The sequence below is a fragment of the Ambystoma mexicanum genome, chromosome 5p, assembly GCF_040938575.1.
Source record: "Ambystoma mexicanum isolate Mex_15411 chromosome 5p, UKY_AmexF1_1, whole genome shotgun sequence".
In the NCBI taxonomy this organism is placed as follows: domain Eukaryota; kingdom Metazoa; phylum Chordata; class Amphibia; order Caudata; family Ambystomatidae; genus Ambystoma; species Ambystoma mexicanum.
Window position 1 is genome coordinate 1,117,050,675 of NC_090930.1, and position 21,781 is coordinate 1,117,072,455.

General features: G+C 48.4%; 1 protein-coding gene across 1 annotated transcript in view; it reads left to right on the top strand.

Annotated features, from left to right (window-relative positions):
• NUP153 (nucleoporin 153) overlaps positions 1-21,781 on the top strand; it is a 1,189,258-nt gene that overhangs the window by 320,770 nt on the left and 846,707 nt on the right. Inside the window, exon 6 of the mRNA XM_069613598.1 lies at positions 231-347. Coding sequence (XP_069469699.1) covers positions 231-347 — 117 coding nt within the window. The remainder of the gene's footprint in view (positions 1-230; positions 348-21,781) is intronic.

A 21,781-nucleotide genomic window follows, 5' to 3' on the forward strand; every position in this document is an offset into this window, starting at 1 on the left:
AAGACTTTAGTGTGAATCTTGTTGCACGTTTAGGTTGGCTTTTCAGAGCCCCCTCACCAGAGTACATTTTGAAAAACCCTTGAAAGAGTTGCAAAAGATGCTGACATTAAGTATAAGGGTCCCCACTCCACATACTGTGCTGAAGATCGTGTGTTGGCTAATTAACAATCTAATTTGGTGAGGCCGGTTTGGGGTTTGATTCCTTTTAACAGTTCTGCTTACATTTACAGGCACCATTAAGAAGGCAGATGAAAGCAAAGCCAAGCAATATTCAAACATATGGCGTGACTAGTTCCACGGCACGCCGGATATTGCAGTCTCTCGAGAAGATGTCAAGCCCTTTAGCTGTAAGTCCAGTTTATAGTCTTTTTAATTCTTTAAACATCTTAATGGGTATTTTGGGGAAGGAGGGCTGGGTGGGATTAGCCACAATTGGTTCACAAGGTCATGTGTGAATTGCTGTCTATCCCCACCTCTTCATTTGGCATGCTATAGCAGGATTCTGCAACCAGAGGCCTTGGACTTCTATAGTACCTCCATTATTGATTTTTCTCGCTACGACCAATGAAGTTGGAGTCAAACATTTGGAAAGCTAAAGGTTCAAAGTTGCAGGTCCCTGAGTTATTTAATTGTAAATTAGTAATGCAGGTTTGCGAACTAAACATAAACCATTGTACAAGAGCACTTAAGAGCACTTCTTTGCAGAATAAAGAACAGCATAGAGAACACCAGTTGTGTAGCAGAGTGGAGCTAAACCTGTGTCTAAATGGCTCCACCAATGGTTCTGTAAGGGCATCTAACCCATGAGACAGGATTTAGCCCTTGTAGAAGTATTTTTGTTTTAGCCAGACTAGTAGGAAGTCAGGATATTTTGTGTAAGGTGGTTCAGGATGCACAGTGCCCATGATGAAGTTAGCACAGCTGTTCTGTCTTCATGTTTCTCCAACTTTTTATGTGAAATCAGAAGATGTATGAAAACTATCCAGAGCTACTATCTAAGAGAGCCACCTTGTGAGTGCTTTACACAGTACATACATTATTTGGTGGCTTTATTTATCCCCTGGCACAAGTACTTGGATCGAAGAACCTGAAATTTCATTTGGATTGGCCCACCCTTTTTTGTTACAGATGGACAAATGTTGGTGCACTTTTGGGGATCTACCTTTGTCCACAATTGACTTCAATTAACACTTTACAATTGTGGCAAAAGGTGATTAGAAAAAGCACCAAGTCAGTATTGGAATTCTTTACCTTATGCTATTTATGAAGTGGGTTTTTCACACCACAAACAAAACAAGTAAACTTGTAATTGATATTAATCTACTATGGTTTCAAAATATTATTTGACTTCAATGCAAAATCTCCATTTTCTTTAATCCAAACATCTAAAAATGTTTGGCTTTACATCCTCTGGCGCCTGAAAGTATGTTTCTAGATAGATGTGGTGATCATTCATCGATTGTCCAGGATTGAACCATGCTGAACGTTTTGAATGTTGAAGATCCTTACCATCTGTTGGCTTCGGCTAGTTCCGAGCCTGAATATAGGATAAAAGGAGGGCTCCTGGAACTGTTCAACAGCTCCTTGTTGCAGCCTCACGACCCGAGGGCAACTGCAGTGATTGGCCTGGTGAAGACCTGCTCCTCTGCCTGATTTCAGAAGACCCTTGTTGCTTTGACCAAGGGGCTGGGGGGGGGGGGGGGGGGTTGTGGTGGGGAGTGGTGTGGTCACGACCAGCCTCAACCATTGTTCCAGATCTACGCCCGGCAAGCCTTCTGAATAGTGTAAGAACCACCCGGTGAACTGAGTAACTCCCCTTTGGGCTACTCTGGTGCAGCAGTCGCTGTTCCGAGCAGATCCTTTGGACTTGAAAGATATTCAGCTTATGCAATATATTATGAATAGAGAGGGAGGACTCTTGCGTCTCAGGGTATTCACTACAATGGTCTGAGCAGTGTTGGGATGGATTTTTAGAATCTGGCCTGGTGGACAGATTTTAAGAGGCCACCGCAGTTACGATGAACAGGCAGTTCTTAGAGGTAGGCCGAAACCCAATCAAGCTATGTCTTTGGAGTGTGAGTGGAGGTTTTTGGGCCTCAATGAGTCCACACAGATTAGCACACAATTCAATTTACAGTCAGTTATTAAGGCCTTTAGATCACACTGAAAAATGAAACTAGCACCTAGTACTATCACAAGCATTCCAAACGTGGCGTCCCCAGGTGAGCTGTAGGGCCCCCGACCCTTTCCGGTCCCATTTCCATTTTTGGGCCCATGTCTCCGTGGGCCCATCAGGCCGCATGGAGCCTCTGTTTCCCTACCCCCTCCTTCTTCTTCCCCTTCCTCCGCCTCCCGGTCCTTTCCCCACCCGTGATTGGTCCTCCAGGGCCAGCAATGTTTGCAGGAGTTCAGCTGCACCGTGGGACAACGCCATTCCAAACGCGGCGTTCCCAGATGAGCTGTAGTGCCCCCGACCCTTTCCGGGCCCATTTCCATTTTTGGGCTGTCTCTCTGGGGGCCCATCTTCCCCTCCCTCCGCCCGCCTCCCCGTCTTTTCCCCACCCGTGATTGGTCCTCCAGGGCCAGCAATGTTTGCAGGAGCTCAGCTGCACCGTGGGACAACGCCATTCCAAACGCAGCGTTTGGCTTGGCAGCCCACTAAGTGGCCCTCCTGGGCCACAATGTACTTGTTTTCAAGGCCTGCATGTGGCCCAGCGTCCGTGTGCAGCCCATCTCCCAGACCCCTCCCCTGCCTCCATGTCCCGTTTGTGTGCTTCTTCCCGCCTCCCCAACCCTCCCACCTCCCTGATTGGGCCATCTGGCTGTCATAAGCGAACCTTCCATGGCAGCTCTCTGCCCGGCAGCCCCCTTCGGCTAAGGGCCCCAAGGCCAAGGCCGGCTCCGACCTCGGCGGCTCGAAGATGTCTGCAGGTGTCCACAGGGGAAGCCAGTGAAGCCAGCAGTCAACAGACACCAACAAAAACTGTGAGTGTGGCATGGGTGGGGAGTAGAGCAATCGCTCTGCTCTAGAAAAACCACTGCCACTCTATCTTACCTCCCAATAACATAGTCCCATAATATTAGCATGCCCACACTTAGCTAAAATTGTGAATATTAGCATGTCCACACCTAACCAGAATTGTGAATATTGGCATGTCCACCCTTAGCTAGAATTGTGAACATTAGCCTGCGTCGCATCTGGATGGTATTATGAACATTGGACTGTCAGGTCTGGATAGAGTTGTGAATGCTAGCATGTCCACACTTGGATAGAATGGGAACATTAGCCTGCGTCGCATCTAGAATGGTTTTGATTGAAGGATAGCATGCCCGTACCTAAATGAAACTTGAATATTGGCATGTGCCACACTTAGAACTGTGAGCACCAGCCTGCGCCACTCCTAGATAACATTATGAATGTTAGCATGCCCACACCTAGATAGAACTGTGAACATTGGCCTGCGCCGCTTCTAGATAGGACTGTGATCACTTAGAGAAAACTGAATATTAGCATGCTAAAGGTCAGGTAACCCACTAACCAACATAACCTCAAACTCTGCATACTTATCTCACTCAAAACTCACACAACCATCTCTCGCACCACAAGCCGCACGCACTTCACAACACTACAACACCACATAAGCCGGAGCAACAGCACACGCAGACTTACACCGATCCAATACCTGCACCAAAGCTCAGTATCTGGTGTATACCGAGCTGAAACTGCCAATAGAACACCACTCCTCTCACTATCCTACTCCCTCTTCACCTTACTAACACATCCCACCTTATTTACAGATCCGCCAGACCAATTCCGTTGGTCACGGTGCGCGGTACAAATACCTTTAACATTTAACAATACTCTACAATACAAATATATAAAATGACCACAGGATTCACTTTTTAACAACTTTCCCTTCATTTCGTTGCTCCCCCAAACCTTTAGTTTTTGTACTGTCCTGTCCTTTTCCAGTGAAATGGAGCCTTCAATTTCATTGCACTGTCTTTTGCTCATTGTTATGGGGGAAACTGACCAGTCCTTAAGGCTGTCAGTACTGGGAAACAGTTTTGCTTTTCTTTATACATCTCATCTATTTTTTGGGTAACATTTCATCATTGCACAGTGCATCTTACAATGCAGTGAGGTATCTTTTGTATGAACCTAGACTACACTCAAAGGTATTTTCTGGTTACTTTAGATGTTCCTAAAGACAAGCTCGTGGCAGCAGTTGCATTTTTACTATTGTAATACTTTTCGTTAGCCTTACCAGGTTTGGCTACTAACTGTGGCCATTGTCCCAACAAGGCCGTGCTGCAAGGCTTTTGCTTGTTCTTTTGGACATCTTGTCCTCTAGCTTTCTTCCTGCCCTGCCAGGTCAGGTAAATCACTTTTTTTTTTTCTTCTCCAACATGACTTTTTATTGGCATTTATAAACCACACGTGCTTCATACAGTATTCATGTCATCATATAGGTAGGAAACATTGAACTTAAATTGAAACACCCTCAACTGAGATAAACTTGGCCGGAGGGAAGGGGGGTGGTGTCTCCGGGGCGATGTAGGGGAGGGGCTGCTGCAGACTTGGGATCATGTTTCGGGGAACAGGCTCTAGGGATGGCGGTGGGTTGGGCTGCTGCCGCCAAGGTCTGCAGGGTCTAGTCAAATTTGTCCTGCCAATGGAGGGATGGTGGCTGTCTGGCTATCCAATTTTTGCACGTAGTCTCAGAAGGGGGACCAAATGCTGTAAAACTTGCTCCTGTTGCCAAAACGAAGGGCAGGGATCTTCTCAGCTGCGGCAATGTCCCAACACTTTGCCCACCACATTGGGATTGCTGGGCCCTGTGGGAGTTTCCACAGCCTAGCAATTGAAATTTTGGCTGCTGTAAGTAGGTGCGTGCAGAGGCCCGCCAGCCTATCTGTTATCGGAAATTGTCCCTCACCTGTTTCGCCCAGCAAGACAATGCCTGGGTCCCATGGAATCGTTAGGCCGGTGATAAGTCTGATCTGCTTCGAGACTTCCCTCCAGAATCGGAGTGACTTCGGGCATGTCCACAGGAGGTGGAATAGCGTTCCAGTGTCCAGGCAACCTCTCCAGCAGGCCTGGTGGTATGGTGGGGTTGCTTGTGTAGTCTCCGGTGTCAGGTACCACCTGTAACAGACCTTTATTGCCCCCTTTTTATTTGTGATGCATTTGGAGGCTCTGTGGGTTCTCGTCCAGATGCGGTTCCGGCTTGCCTCATCCAGTTCTCTACCTAGATCTCGCTTCCATCGTTCCATGGAGTCAGGGGTTGCTCTGTCCAACAGCTTGTACAGGGTTGAAATTTCCCCCTTAGGTGGGGTTGCCATTAGCGTGCGTTCCAGCGTCGTTAGCGCCCTGTTCCTGTGTCCTATGCGTCCTCATTGAGTTGTCAGCCAATGTCAGAGCTGGGCGTAATGGAACCTCTTTCCGTAGTCCGAACTTTCTCTTTGCAGTCTTTGAAAGTGAGCAGGGAACCCGCTGTATAAAAGTTTGCTGTGCACTTCAGTCCGCCTGCCTTCCGTTTAGAGAACATGCTGTCCCAGCCCTGGGGTGAAGTCGGGGTTCTCCCAGATCAGTTTACCTGAAACCAAGGACCTGCAGAGAGAGAAAGAACACTATGAAACTTACCTGGAACAGTATCCTGTCTTCAATCTATCGCTGACTTCAGTTCCACTCACCTGAAGGTAAAAACTCCATAATCCGGCACCGCATGCATCTTGGAATATCATAACCTGGAAAGAGGAGAAGGAAATAAAGCATTAGTAAGCATTTACTCACGTTTCCTCCCGAATGAAGAAAGCCACACAATTCTTACCTTGGTAGTCATCTCCTGGTCAGTATCATTGTTGGAACATTGCAGCGCTCAGCGAGGAACATTGCAACCTGCAAGGAGAGAAAAGACACAGGTTAGCAATATAAAAGGTGAAACAGCGCCGTGCATTACTCACCGGACAGCATCACGCACAACTGCTTTCGCCTACCGTCCCATGCTCATCTTCAAACTGCATGACAACACCAAAATACCTTTCCATACCTAAAAGGAAAGAATCGGGACATTATTATTTGAACTAAGAGGAACATAACTGCATATAAAGACTGTGAAGCAGCAAACTTACGGAGTCGCAGCAGGCCTGGATTCCCACAGGGGGATTGCACCAGTGAAGTAACTTGGTCGCTGTTCGCCCCCCACATCTACACGCCCCTGCCACGAGGAGCAGGACGGAGAATCCACCTATTACAATATTAAGGTGAGGAGAAGGCCCAAGGGGGAGGAAGGAGTTGAGGCTAAGGGAGGGGGGAAAACCTAAATTCAATCTGGTATTGAATCAAGCTCTCCTATATTGCAGACCTATCTTTAACCAGAGGTCTTACCAAGGGACCGGGAGAGGGTTTGAGAGTGCAATCATCCAACCAGGGCTAGGTGGCGTCCCCGTGGATACTAGGTGAGCGTAACAATTTCAGGATGCTTGCCTGTAGTTTCCGGCTGTCTTTCTTGGGGAATGTGACCGGAAGAGCAACGCAGTAGAAGAGCAGTCTGGGGACCAAGTTCATTTTTAGTGCTGCGATTCTCCCCAACCATGATATTTCCTGGCTTTGCCAGCGGCACATGTCCTATTGCAGGTCTTTGAGCCGGGGCGGGAAGTTTAGCTTAGAAGTGCGCTCCTCGAGTTTAAGGAGACGGATGCCCAGGTAGCTGAGGTGAGATCAGGCCCATGGGATAGGGAGACTCACCGCCAAGGTGTCATCGCTGCTCTAGGGATATTCAGGCCCATCTGCCTGACGCAGATTTGAAGCTGTTCAACTTCTCCCATAGGGCTGCGAGAGATGTGTCCGGGTGGGACACTGTTAGCAGCACGTCGTCCGTGTATAGGGTCACCTTGTAGGTTTCGTTTTTGAGCTTGATGCCCTGGATCAGTGGGTTCTGGCGAATCTTGGAGGCGAAGGGTTCCATGGACAGCGCAAAGACCAGGGGGCAGCCTTGGCTGGTGCCCCTGCTGATCGTGATCATCAGGGATTTGATGTCATTTATTCTGATTCGTGGTGGGGTGCTGGTAGTTTGCCATTGTCCATTTCAGAAATCTAGGACCCACGTCATAGTGCTGCAGTGTCTTACTCATCTAACCCCAGTCGAGCATATAGAAAGCCTTGTGCGCGTCAAGCGATGGTATTGCTAGCTCCTCTCCACATCTGTTAGAAGATTCTATGATATTTAAAGTGCGCCTGGTGTTTAGGGTATTGCTGCCTGGGTTGAATCATGTTTTGTCCGGGTGGATGAGATCTGGGAGGATTCCTGCTAGTCTGCGTGCCAGGAGCTTCGAGAAGATTTTGAAGTCCACGTTCATCAGTGCTGTGGGGGCGTTACGATGTGCAGAGTTCCGGATTCCCCCCCAGGCTTTGGCTTCGAGGGGGTTGTGTCCTCCGACGTATTCCATATCTGACAGTAATCACCACAGCTGTGCTGCTTCGGAAAATCTTTGTGTCCTGCGTCGATACACCGTCTTCGAGGACCTCCTCCGACGGCCGACGTCACCGGATGTTATAAGTAGGATGCACGACACCAGTAGCCTCAGTTGTAGTTTTTTTCCAGAACGTGTAGCACCAAAAAACTGCCAGTATGACCACAGAAAGCCTTGCGGAAACGTAAGCTGCAATCGCATAAGAAATTCTGTAGCGGGGAATGCAGGGAGTGAGCGATATGGAATACGTCGTCGGACCATCCCATCAAAAGAATGTTACGAGGTAAGAGTAACTTGTTCTTCGAGGGGTTTGGGTCCTCCGACGTATTCCATATCTATGACACTCCCAAACCAGTACCAACGTAAGGAGGTGGGAAAAGAATTTAGTATATAGAAATTTAGAATGCCCAATCAAATAAAGGACCACCTTGCCAAAGGCCAGATCCTGCCCACGGAGAGAATCAAGGGAGTAGTGACGTACAAAAGTATGGACTGAAGCCCAGGTGGCTGCATCACAGATGTTACAAATAGGAACCCCCCTCTGCAGGGCTGTAGAGGCAGCCATCCCCCTGGTAGAATGGGCCCAAAAGCCTCCCGGAGGGTCCTTACCCGATATGGAATACGTTGTCGGACCATCCCATCGAAAGAACGTTACCAGGTAAGAGTAACTTGTTCATCTGTGGCGTGACGAATCGTCCAGGGAGGGGGTGACGCAGCCCGTTTCTAAGAAGGTGTTGAAGAGGGAGGCCATCTCAGCCACCAGGATGTGGGTGTATTTCTTGTCGAAGGGGGGGGCTGTATTCTCCATTGAGCAAATGACTTCAGTTACCTTCTCGGCGGAGATGGGAAGTTCCAGGGAGTCGAGTTGTAGGTGTCGGGCAGCACTGGGGTTGTCCGCAGATAGCGGGTATGTGACTACATGTTTGTGGGGTTCACCGACATCACACTCCTGTGGTGTTCGTTCATAATGGCTAGCTTGTCTGTGTAGCAGGGCTTCCCTTATCGGTCCTGCAGGACTAAGATATTGTTCCTCGTATGTACTTTCTTGAGTGTGTGCACCAACAGACGATTGGCTTTGTTGCTATTAAGGTAATACTGCTTTGTGCGCCAAGGTTCGAGCCGTTCCATCCACCAGGTGCATCTCCAGGGCTGCTTTAGCTTTACGGAAATCTCTTCACGTCCTTGTCAATTGTCACCCTTTGTAACTTGCTTCTTTGTCCGCCACCTCAGTCTCCAGTTCTGCTAGTTTGAGTTGGTGCCTTAGTCTGTGTGCTGCCGTGCAGGTGATTGCTATGCCTCGGATCACCGGTTTCATGGAGTCCCACACCGTCCCCTCCGAGGGTCCCTTGCCTGTGTTCTCTGGAAAGTAGTTAGTCAGGGCTTCCGTCAGTTCTTGGTTAGCTGCTACGTCTAAGAGGATATAGCCCTGTAGCTTCCAGGCCCTCTGCGGTGGTGTCGGCAGGCCGTCTGTTTGTAGCTACGCTATCACCGGGTGTGGTCCGAGATTACCCTCAGGCCAATGTGGATGTCAGAGATGCAGGGGAACAGAGCACTGCAGGTCTATCCTCGAGAAAACCCTATGGACATGTGAGAAAAAGGTGTAGTCGCAGGCTCTGTTTGCTAGCCTCCATGCCTCCATGCGTCAATCGTTTGTCCCCCAAAGCCTTAGAAAAGTCTGATCTGGTCGGCGGCAGTCTCTTATCAGTGTTGGGGTCTGGGGTGAGTTTGAAGTCGCCCCAATCAGCAATTTACCTTTGGCAAAAGTGGTTATCGTTCGGAGTATCTTGCGCAGAAAGCAGTCCTGGGCGTCATTTGTTTAGTATATTGCTTCTATAGTGATTGGGAGCTCAACAATAAGGCCTGTAAGCAGTAAGAACCTGCCTCCCGGATCACGTTTGACTGACATTTGATAGGGCTATTGATTGACTGAGCAGGATCGCTACCCCTCCCTTCTGCCCAGACAATGCAAAGTATTTTTTGGGATACCCTCGGTACCTGATTTGTTTCTAGTCTGGGGTTAGCAGGTGGGTTTCTTGTAGACGTACGATGTCTGCCTCGAGTTGGGCTAGATGGTGTTCCACATACTTGCGTTTCCTGGGAGTGTTTAAGCTTTGAATGTTCCATGTAATCATGGTGATATCTTTAGTAGGAGATGTCATCTCCGGAGAGCCGTGCTTGCTGATTGCTGTTGCTGCTCTCTCCCGGTATCTGCCGCGCAGCCCGGATGCCTGGTGATTCAGCTGTTCCCTTAGTTGATGTCTCAAATTCCTCCCCCGACCGATTTCGCGCACCCCCCACATGAAAAACAAAACTTGGTCATCTGGGCCAGCCTTCAACTAACGGGGCCTCCAGCTGGGCCAACGCTGCCTTCTGAAGTGGAGGCATTTCGTCCACTGCTGTTGACTGATGAAAGCTAGGTGTCTGATCAGCAAGTCGCCCCGCTTTGTGACGCACTCTGCGTGACCGGGGGCCATGGCAGTTATCAGGATTCCTGGCTGGGGGTTCTAGGTTCCGAGAGTCCGGCCACCCCGAGTGCCTCGGCCCTAGCCAATTTTGTTGGGCCGCTTACTTTTGAGTGCAGAGCCTCTGATTCTTTGATGTTGACACAAGACCAGGACCGGTGGGAGTCGTGCGGTTCCTCCCGCTCGGAAGGCTCGCCCCCGTCAGGAGTTTACTCCCCCTGCTGGGTGCAGTAGTTTCTCAGCCTCATGCACAGTAGAAACACGTTGGACGCTGCCCTCCCAAGTGAAGGTCAGGGACTTGGGGAAGCCCCAGCAGTATGCGATGCCTCTCCCTTGGCCATTCTGTAACTGGCCTCATGCTCTTCCACTTTAGGAGTCTGATGGAGGCAAGATCCTGGTATAAGGAGATGGAGGCGTCCCTGAAGAGTATGCAGGGGGAGCGTCTTGCTTCCTGCATGATTTCCTCCTTGAATTTAAAATAGTGCAGTCTTGCAAGGACGTCCGGTGCGGTATTGGTATTAGATCTTGTTCTGTGGACTCTTCCCTATACCAGGGGAGAGCCGCCAGGAAGGGATAGGATGAAATTAAAGAGGTTGCGCACACAATGTTCTAAATCGGTGTCCAGGATGGAGCTTGGGACTCCTCTCAGGCGTATGTTATTGTAGCAGGAGCGTTTCTCCGCCGCCTCCTGCTTGAGTTCAAGGGCTTCGCATCTGGCTTCCAATGCGGCCAGTCTATCCACCCCTTCTCAATCTCATAATTGTGCTCACACAGGGTGGTTTCCGCCTCTGCTTTCCTCGTTTCCAGTTCCCCAACTCTCTCATCTAAGATTATTTTACTTTTCACCTCTTCGGTGCCCTTCTGAAACTCTGAGTGCCGATAGAAGATCCTGCAGGTCAGATTTCGTGACCGCCTGAGCTGTAGCCTCTCTGGGTGGCTGTGCGGGCGTCTTCAGTGTTTGCTTCTGCTGTTTCCGGGCGGTCGCCTCTTTTGGGCCTTTCTGGTGCCGGGGTTGACAGAGCCGCAATGTCCGTTTGCTTGGATAGTTTCCTAGCCATTGTGTAATCAAGCTTGTACCCAGAGCGGTGCTCGGAGTCCTGTGTTCTCAGGGGCTCCGGCAGTGTTCTGGGCATGCTGCGGGCTCCCTGGTTTTGATGTGTTGTCTTGGCTCAGAGGAGCTGTTGCCAGGAGTGTATAGCCGGCATAGGAGGGGGTCGCCCGGATGGTAGTGGGTTATTTGGGTGGCCTGTGGATCGGTATTCCGGGAAGCCGGTCTGGCCATTACACGGGTGAGGCTAGATCGCTGTTGCTTGTCCTGAAAGGCCTGCTGGGCGTACCGGTTCCAGGATCCCCAGGCTCCCTGGGTGCTCTCACCGGGGACCAGTCACCACCGCTCTGTGAAGCGGTGGGGGGGATGGTGTTTTAGTGTGTTCCTGTTGAGCCCATCCTGGGTGGCGAGAGTTGTGCCGCTAGGGCTGTTTGTGGTTTGTATTCCCCAAAGACAGATATATGCTGCAATGGTGTGCAGTCCTTTTTGTGGCCTCAATGCACTGCCTTAAGCGCCGTGCCCTTTGTAGCTATGGGCGTTCAGGGTATGGGGCTGGTGGTTGGGCTTCTCCAGGTTTCATCAGGCCCCCAATCAGCCGGGATCCCCCGCAGATGTTCGGGTGGGTGGCGTAGCTTCCCTGGTTGTAGTTGTTCAGCTGCACAAGGGGGAAGCAGAGGGGCCTTTGCCGTCAGGTCCCTGCTTCGGGGAGAGACCAGCGGGTGAGTGTTCCGCGGCGTGGACTGGGCCACCAGGAGCCGCCGGTGTAGTCTCGCCTCTGGGTACTGCTATGTGCGCCGCCCCTTAGTTGGTGCTGGAGACTGCTTTTGGGATCAGGGTGTGGTTAAACCAGTATCCGCCTGTCCATTTGTCAGGGTCCCCCTGAACCCCAGTTGGTGGTAGCAGCCGGGCGCCCAGGCCCCCACTAGGACGCTGAGCTGTCCTCGTGTGTCTTTGACTTTGTATGTTTTGCGGGGGAATAACCCTTGGAGGGCGCTCCCGAGCTCCTCTGTGGTCTCCCTCAGGCCCCCTCTGCCTTGGCTGTTTGTGTTGAGTGCGGCATGGGTCCGCTCAGTCAGTTGCTCGTTACTGAGCGGTTGTAAAGCCTGCTCGGGGTGGGGGAGGGGTTGGGGGGGGGGGGGATCTTCGATGTGTCCTGACCTTGCTCTCCCCACAGCTCCTCCGGTGTCTGGCCCCTGGCGTGTGAGGCCTCCTCTCCGCGGAGCTGCTCCACGCTGGGTCAGAGCATGGCCACGTCAGTCTCCACTCTGTTGTACCCCTCAGGATGCTGGGAAGCTCCGGCTGCGCTTGGAATCCAGTGGCCTGCTAGAGCTGTCAGTGTGCAGTGCGGGTGGCCCCGCCAGCTTGGACACGGGCTAGGGGCTGCACACTAGGGCCTGGGTAGGTTGCCCTTGTTACTGCGTTCTCCGGGGGCTCAGGATTCCATGGACAACAGCTTTGCTCCACACTCTCCCCTCGGGGAGGTTAGCCACTCTGTCAGCCGCGCCTCACTGCTGCTCTGCCCCGAACCCGGCGTTGCTGCACGCCGAGAGCCAGCCCGCACCTTGCTGCAGAGCCCCAGTCTCTCCGATTGGTCGGTGCGTGGCAGAGCCAGTTGGTCTCGGCTCGGTTTATAGTCATAAAATCGAAAACCAAGTCGAAAGTCAAAAAATTGACAGTTTTTTTTCCATGCGAGAGCCAAAAAATAAATAAAATAAATCATTAGACTTTTTGTTCCGACATTGTTTTAGATTTATTTTGACTTTGGACATTTTTTTTTCTCGCTTTTATGACTGCACACCTCTTGGCTCCACTGACACGTCAGGGTGTTGGGCTGCTCCGGCTAGGCGTGGATCGGGCAGCCTGCTAGGGCTGCCGGTGGTAGGCGCGGGTGGCCCTCCAGTCTGAGTGTGGGCAGGAGACTGCTCTGGGGCTGAGGTGGCTTGCACTCGATGCTGTGTCCTCTGGAGGTTCAGGGCTACATGGGCCACTGCTGAAGTCCGCACTCTCCCTTCAGGGGTAGGTCCGCCATCATGTCGTCCTCTCTTCGCTGCTCCGCCGCATTGATCAGGTCCGGGTTTCATCCAGAACCCGGTGTTGCTGATGGCTGAGTCGGCCAGTATTTGCAGTACAGCCTCATTTGTCGATCGCGCTGCAAGAGAGACTTCAGGTTACCGTTTCAACAAAGCATTATGATTCGATGCGTGGCACCAGTTGGGAGCTCTCACGGAGCCTCTCCGACCGCCATGGCTCCAAGCCACACCCCCAGGAAAATAATTTTATGTTCATGCACTTGCCTGGGAAAACCTCGAGTTTGGCAGGCTACTGCCGAGCCATGTGTTCCCAGGAAGTGGGCTGGGACTGTCTGATCCAATCCACAAATTGGTTTCTGTAGGTCTAGGGAGTATGCAGGAGTTTCACTATCAGTGGTCCTGATTGGACCACTGCTGGGGGGGGGGGCGGGGGGGGGGTGTGTGTGTGTGTGTGTGTGTGTGTGTGTGTGTGTGTCTGTCAGATCTCCCATTGGGTACACAGTGTTTCACCTGAGTTTCTGCATGAGAAGAGGAATCCTGCAACCATGCTCCAGAGTTCCTGGAGAAATCCTGCTTAGCTGTGAAGACTGTGGGAGACCCATGGACCTGTCCTAAGAAGGTATGGTGACCAACTTCTGCTGCAGTCCCAGTGGAGCCCTGTCTGGCTGGTTGTCTTCAGAAGGTCTTCGGTGGTACTTCAACCCTTCGAGTGGTGAGATCAACCATTCCGGACGTCTGCTCGGTGCCCCGCCATCTGGAGTCTTCAGAATAGTTCCTCACATTATCCCAGGGACTGACCAACTCCAGTTTGGGCTACCACGGTAGAGGCGTCTGTTAGGTTAGATTTTCATATTTATGCTAAATCTCACTCACATGTGACTCCCAGCACTTTTAGCTGGACATGGGGATTATTTTTCTGCCACTGAGTGAGTGGGAATCTTTTCCCCCACTTACCCTTTCTTTTACTCTATATGTGTTTCCTTTTTATGACTCCATGGTTTATTTTTGGAATTCTACTTAGCTATAATTTTTGCATCTGCATTTTCCTATTGCAGCACACAGTACGTTCTGTGCAGTGTTGCTGGTGTGCCCCTTGAGCTCCTTTTATTTTCCCTTGGGCTCCTTGGGTGAACGACTGTTCCCAAGGGTAGAAAGATGGCACTTATCCTTTCTACAATTGCCATTGTGAGATCTGCAAAATTCCCCTAATATGGAGTGCTGAGGAGATGCATAGTATCCCCTTTATCACTGTTGCTGTAACTTTCCTGTTAGTTACTTGGCTTGCAGAACACATGTTCTGAAGGGCAGATATTTGTATCCTCTACATTTTATTTTGAGTCCAGCTCACCCACCTTATGTGGAATGCTGTTACAGTGGCAATCTTACAATTATGGCTGGTGGTGGTGTTCTACTGTCTTTTGTGCAATTTTTACTGTCAAACAGCCATGGCAATGCACAGAAGGGTCACATTCATCTAACGTTTTTTTCTTTTTTCACCATTTAGTGTGCTTGCCCTTTCTTGGCCCTTCTGTTCTGTGAGGGGAGGTCCTGGTGGTCAAAGGAACCCTTTGAGTAGCCTGCTGATGCTCCAGAGCCTCTCTGAAGACGGGAACTAGGGAGGATTCTAAAACTCTACAGCCCTTTGTCTTCTGTCATGCCTGCCTGGAACCAGCCCCAACTGGGAAACTGGCTGTCATGAAAGGATAGCCACCCCCCAAAGCTTGAGTGTAGCATGTGTGCTGGTTGTCTGGGTTCGTGGATAAATGGCCTGGATCTGGAAGCTGAAGAGAAGTCGACCACTGGAGCTGAATCAGATGGACTGCTGTAGCTGATTCCAGTGATCTGAGATGTTTTATGTAACTGCTGCCTGTGCTGAACCCTTTTTCCTTGTGACCTGGGAGTCCCGAAGACGATGCCAACCCTTGGACTGGTGGGACTAATCAGCCTTAAGAAGACCTGCGTTTCGAGCCATCCCATTGCAAGCAGTAACCTTCCTGTGCTGCATACTGCCAATACCCTGGGACCTCGAGGTGGAGTGCTGTGCACGAATCTCGCTGTAACTTTGGCAGTCAATTGTTAAACCTCCAGAAGCAAGATTCCACTCCTTGAAGTCCCATCTCCCGAGTGCTGCAACTAGCTGCAGATAGCGAGGTGAATCGATTAGATGACTGTTCCACATCTGGGACCTTGAAAAGGGCACCAAATCCACAGCTGTGAGAAGCATCTCAGAATCCTTTGTTGGGAGCCTCTTCTGTCAACTGCTACTGCAAGTGCCTATCCAGTGTCCTTTCTTTTGTCACCACGACCAAGAATCCAGAGACCGGCTCCAGTGCTTCTGCATTGTTAGGCGCCCGTCTGCAAGATCCTCTTCACTGCTGAGGTACTGTATGGCTGAGGGTAATACTTATATAAAGCCTTGTGTTGCTCTTGTTTGCTGATTTGTGTAGTTTGGAGTTCACCCATACCATTCGCCCAGGCCTAATGCGGGAATGAGTCTACAGAGCTTTCTATGAAGTCCATGAACACTTTCTTCTAACTCCAAAGTCTGTACTTGTTGGACGACAAATGTTCTGGAACTCTTGACTTTCCTGCATCTGACTTATCCTGACCTGCCTACTTTTGGCAACTGGGACCAACAGTGTCCCCCTTCTGCCTCAGAACACTTATGCCCTAGAATAGGGAAGGACATCTCAAGGATAGGCCTCTGTCAGAATTTATAACAACGTACTTGCTATGTATTAGTGTTGTAACCTCTATTCCTGAAACTGAGCACGTTACAAAGAGATGCTAAGTTATTACTTATCATTGCTTTGCTTATGGCCATTCTGAAAAGTATTATTTTTTTTTACTTGACTTTGAATTGTGACATACTCTTCTAAAAGTTAATGTTGGTGTGCTTACGTATTCCTGAAATAGAATAAGTGTAGGGTTTTACTCACCTTGAATAGCAAATTGCCATTCTAAATGTGTAACACTAGGTTTACTTACCTTGAACTGCATTTCTAATTGGGGTTTATGCTTTGGTTTACTTACCAAAAGTATTGTTGGTTTTTATAATTGTGTTCAACTTATAATGGTACTTGGCTTTCTAAGAATTCTTAGCCTGTTTATACATAAAATAAACAATTATGTACAGTACATCAGTCTATAAGCTTTTCTGTGGGACATATGTATGCTACAAGTTATTTGTACCCATCTACAGCCCTCTCTCCCTCCTAAAATAAGCCTGGCTGCTCTGCCATTGCTACCATAAATTCAGGGGTACAGCCTTACACTAAGAATTGGACTTTATAAAAATATACCTTGGGTAATACAGACAGTCCCTTTTGGGTGGTCATTGGAAAAACTGTCCCAACAGCATTGTGGTTCCGTGTTTTGGCTTGGAACTTTGGGGGACCTTTGGGGACTCCCGCTTATGCTACAGGATTCCTACCTGCAGAACTTGGGCATTCCAGGTTGAACAGTACCTGAGACAGGAGGCTAACCCAGGCCGCGACAGCCCTGTTATTTTGTGTTGTGCATGGGTGGAGATCGAAACTGGCTTCCCTGCATCTGGTCCATTGCCCAGAGGACTGCTGCATTGGTGGGAGTTGCATTCAGACCGGAACCTATTGCACTAGTTTGTCTCCAACCGAGGCATAGCTTGCATCTGCGACTCCTGGGTTCTAGTGACTGGAACCAATGACTGGGAAAACTGACCTCTAACGACCCTCTGAAGACCTGCCCCTTCTGAACAGAAACCAAAGTACAGTGGCGGTGGGGGGGCAAGGGAAGAGTTGCATCAATACTTACCTGTCACCCATACCTGTGCCTTAAACGTTTTTCCTTTGTTTGGCTTTGGCAAACTTGTTGCTGAAAGCTGGGGTTTATTTACTAGAATAGATCCTTACCTGACTTTTGGAACCTTACTCCCACCCACAAAACCCTCCTAACTTGTTTCCCAGGTCACAAAACTGCCTGGAACTTTGTGAACATTTAAGGCACAAGGCCCTAGTCAATTTAGGGATGGACTAAAATTAGGGTTGTATTTGTTTGGACTTAATTGTAAGTCTAACCAGTGTTTCCTTTCAGTGTTGGTTGGTGGGTGGGGGTATTGTGGTTTTATTGCACTGGCTACAGGGGCAAAATATATGTATTTTTATTATGAGTGTTGGGTGATATTACTTATAGTAATTTCTATAGTGTTTGCTTTGCCATAAATATCGTATTTTTATAACTATCTGTATAACTATAATCCTTGATGACTTACCTTGTGTGCTGATTGTGGACCCTTTACTAGGCTCACCTCTTCCTGTGACATAGCCTTGACCACTCCTCACGCTAACTTTATTGGTGTGGCTACTGTTCCCAGAGTTGTTCCTGTTCGCTAGTTTGGCCGCCTACACATCTGTCCACCAGGCCAGAGTGTAGAAATGCAGTCTAACCGATGCAATACAATCATGGGAATAGTTCACAAGTTAAATATCTTAACTTTAGAAGTCCAAAACCTAGGATGAGTGGGGCCTTGTTGCCAAAAGTCACAGGGTCCAATGCAGTCTCACCCAGAAGAGTTCTCTTTAGAAAGGATGCAATGAACTTGCGGTAGTGATTAATTTCAAACTATTTACATTATTCAACAATGTACCAAAGGAAAGTTGTCCTCCTTTCTACCAGATTGAAGGCTAACCCAGCAGTAGGACACCCGACCCAGGTTTGACGACCAAAGGTGCGTGGAATGGAGATGGGAGACAAAGGTACTTGATGACAATGGTATCCTATGGAGGACCGGCACACTGTTTAAACCCCCTATCTCTGATTTTCCCAGATCTTTGTGGATCTAGGGCTTAAGCTCCTGCCATTTGTTCCAGTGAGAGGTACCCAGGAGTTGTAGTTTGGAGGATTCTTGCAGTTGAATGGAAATGCAAACTGCAACTCATGTCGATGAAGACCTGCAGAATCCAACAATGAGGCCTCCTTAGGACACTTCACGTGATGGAAAAAGGCGAGCTCCCGCGACGATCAGTTTACATGCAACCACAGGCATCCTTGTCACGGTCAAAGCAGCTGTTCTGGGTCAGGTTCCCTTTAAGGTAGTAAGCTGAAATTTGGGGAGAAGGCGACTTGTGGTACAAGCAAGCAAGCAACTACCAAAGTTCTGGATTTCAAATCTTAACAGTGGCGGTTCTGGCGAGGTAGCCCATGAGAGCTTGTCAGACCAGGGACACTTCTGAAGTGACCAGGATAGGAAATTCCCTTGTGTGAAGGCAGGAAGCTAGGGGGGGGGGGGTCCAACACTTCAGCCCTTTGTCTTCCAGCCTGACTATGAGAATCCAGTTAAAACAAACGAATGCCAACCCCCAAAGTTTGATTGTTGCATGGCTGTTTGATTGGCTTGGTTCCTACATAAAAGCGAAATCCTGGAAGTTGAGGAGGTAGTCGACCACTGGGAGCAAAACAGAAGAGGAAGATTAAGAAACCGCAGCTGAGAGGATTTCCAGTGACCCGAGAGACTGCTGTGTAACTAGAGCCTGCTGTGGCCCTACTTTCCAATCGACCTGGGGACTCTGAAAACTACTCCGACCCAGAGCTTGGTGATACCCCACTAGACCCGAAGACCTGCATTTTGAGCTATTGCACGCTGTGCTGCGACACCCCAATACCCTGGGAGGTGTTTATTTTTTTACCTACCTTAAGCCTTTGTGATTTCTGTATAGCTTTGGGGTGTTTTCTGTGATTGGGAGTCCACTCATCCAGTTCACCCATGCCCACTGCGGAATCCTCCTAGGGTGTCTTCTCTGAAGTCCCTTGACCCTCAGCTAACTTTAAAGTGAAATATTAATTGTTTGAACAGTCTTCCTCTGAACTCTGACTTTAGCTGTAACTGATCCCTATCTCACCCTGCCTCCAGCTGGCATCTAGACCACTAGGGTCCCTCTACTGCCTCTGATTGAACTCGTGCTGTAGAGTAAGGGAAGGACTGGCTACGAAAAGGGTTCTGCCTCGAAAAGACTAACAAGTGGTATTGGCATAGTTGACCTAATGCCAACTTGACCTTCTCCCATTTGACTGCATCTTTTTGACCTAATTTGGTAGGTCAAATGCTACACTTTAATAGTTGTGGGTTAGGGGAATAGGTTGAGGTTGGAGGAGGGTGTGGGGAGTCCCCCCCTGCATTAGGGGGAGTGCAGGAGTGAGGGGGGCTCTCCCTCTGCAGTAGGTACAAAAAATGGGGTAAATATTATCAAATGGCCAGTAGGTTAAGTTTTTTTTTTATGTTGAACAACCCATATCCTAACAAGTGTCCAAAAGTTAGTTACTTGTAAAATAGGTTGGTTGGTAACTAACTCAGTGCACAGTTACAAAGGTTCTTGCTTACCTTGAATGTGTGTTGCAATATTCTGAAAAGTATATATAAGCTTGTTACTCACCTGTGAATTGGTTGTGCCTCCTCCCCAAAAGTAATATTGGTTTCATTTTACTATTTCTGTTAGGATAAATGTATGAGGGTCCCCAATTGGGGTCTTGCTTCCTCTGACTTGCTGTTAGCCTGTCCAGAATAAGTCTGCCTAAGGTTATACTTAACTTTAAGTTGCTGAAAGCCCCTTTAAAAAGTATATAGGTTTTACTTGCCTTGTGTTAGCTGTGTCCCATCCTAAAACAAGCTAGTTGTTGCTTATCTCAATCTGTGTTCCACTGATATTAAAAAGCAACTATAATCAAATATTACAACGTTAGGTTTTACCTGCCTAGAAAAGCTGTGTGCCATTCCGGAAGCATTCCTTTACGTGTAGCTGACCTTGGTCTGCCTGGTGCTTACACAATTAGTATAAAGAGTTCTTACTTATCTTAGCCTGTGTTCAACTGAGCTGAAAAGCAGGTGTAATTTTATATTACACCGAAAGGTCTTACTCAACTAGTATAACTGTTAACACAAAAGTAGTAGAGGTATATACTGTTCATTGAATCTAGTGTTGCGCTCTTCTGAAAAGTATATATATTCTAGTTGGTTGACTGTGATTTCTTTATCGAATGTCACTGCATAACTGACAGGGTCTAATCTGAAAGTAACTCATGGTTTTACTCCCTAAGAATAGGTTTGCCCTATACTCAATGTGTAGACAAAGGTCTTACCCCCCTAGAAATACTATTAAGTGTTCTAAATAAGGTCTGCGCATTGATATGTATTTAAAGCATATTGTTTTTATGAGTTTATATGCTTTATGATAGTACCTACTTATCCCAGAATCTTTTTCTGCGTTTATATAAAATAAACCCTTTATTTTTACAATACATAATATCATGGTTTCTTTGGACCATATGTATAATACAATTTCTTTGTACTGATTCTACAGCCCTCTCTCCCTCCTAAAATAAGCCAACACTAGCCTGAACTCTGATGGTACAGCCTTGTACTAAGAGTGGAGTCCACGTAGCTCTGAAGAATATCTGCAGCGGTTGTCCTTATCCATAATCCGAGCTGGAAGCAAGTCCAATCCCACCAATGGTCAGTCTGCGCCATTCAAACAGTCAGTATTTATCCAATTGGGGACAACTGTTTTCACATCCGCTCAAAGTAGCAGATTTTCTGTCAGCAGTGATGTGGACTGGGTCTAGACAGTCCCAGCGTCATTCCAGGGCCAAACATAAAGGCTCACTAACCCGCGAATACAGCAGTTTACCCGGGCACGTGCATAACTTTAAAAGGACTTTCCTGACCTGAGAGGGCTGGAAGAAGGGCAAACTACACTATGGCCAAAAGAGCAATGAAAATCTTGTGGCACGACCATTCTAGGGCAGTAGCAATATTTTAGTTGCCCAAGTGGTAAACTTGAATGTGCACACCAAAAATAACACACATATGGTAAAACTTTAACTGCCCTCACCTTGTCTTTAGGCACATATAAAAGTAACCAGAAATCTTCTGTGTAAAAAGGTTGGGTGTTACAAATGTATCTCCATTGTAACATGCTGTGTGCAATGTTAAAAATACAAGAATTTAAAAGGGAAACAATTTCCCAGTACCGAGAGTCTGAAGTGACTAATCGGTTTCCCCATGTGAGCAAATGCAAGTGAAGTGAAGCTGCAGGCTTCACTGCCTTCAAAAAGCCAGGGCAGGATTAAAAGTGTAAAGGAATTTTACACAAGTTGCTGCCTGACAGAAACTTGGAAATGCCCACTTTAGGTGACAGGGTTGTACCCCTTAGGTTTTAGCCTGAACTAACCAAATGTTTGGTAGCAATGGCTGAGCAGCTAGGCTTCGTCTAGGAGGGAGAAGGGCTGTATTGAGGCACATCGTACTTGGAGCATACAATCAGTTCAAGGAAACACGGACACTAGTAGTTATGAGAATAGTTTATTTTATATACACCAAGGCTTTAGAAGTAAGTCATGCAACTAGTATTCACACAGTATTGCAAACTCTTCCATTCGACAAGTGGGCAACGTCAAACCCAAAAGAATCCTTGAAAAGGCCCAACCTTTGCAACATCAGACTGGTTTTGGTTGGCAAGTGCCTTAGTGCCTCAAAATTCATCTTGGCAACCCAGTCCAACTTGAGAATCAACGATGAGAACTTCACACAGTGTACTCTTCATTTTTACCAGCCTATTTGAAATTTGCTTCCTGGAACACCAGTGGGGGTTCTCCCACCTGTTAAGAACTAGTGATACAAACCTGGGAGATTACCGTTTGATCTGTCTTCAGGAGACGTGGTTGAGGAAGTTGCCAGGATTGGAAGGTTTTGAGGACTATCAATCCAGCTGTTAAAGGGAGCGTTGGACGCCCAC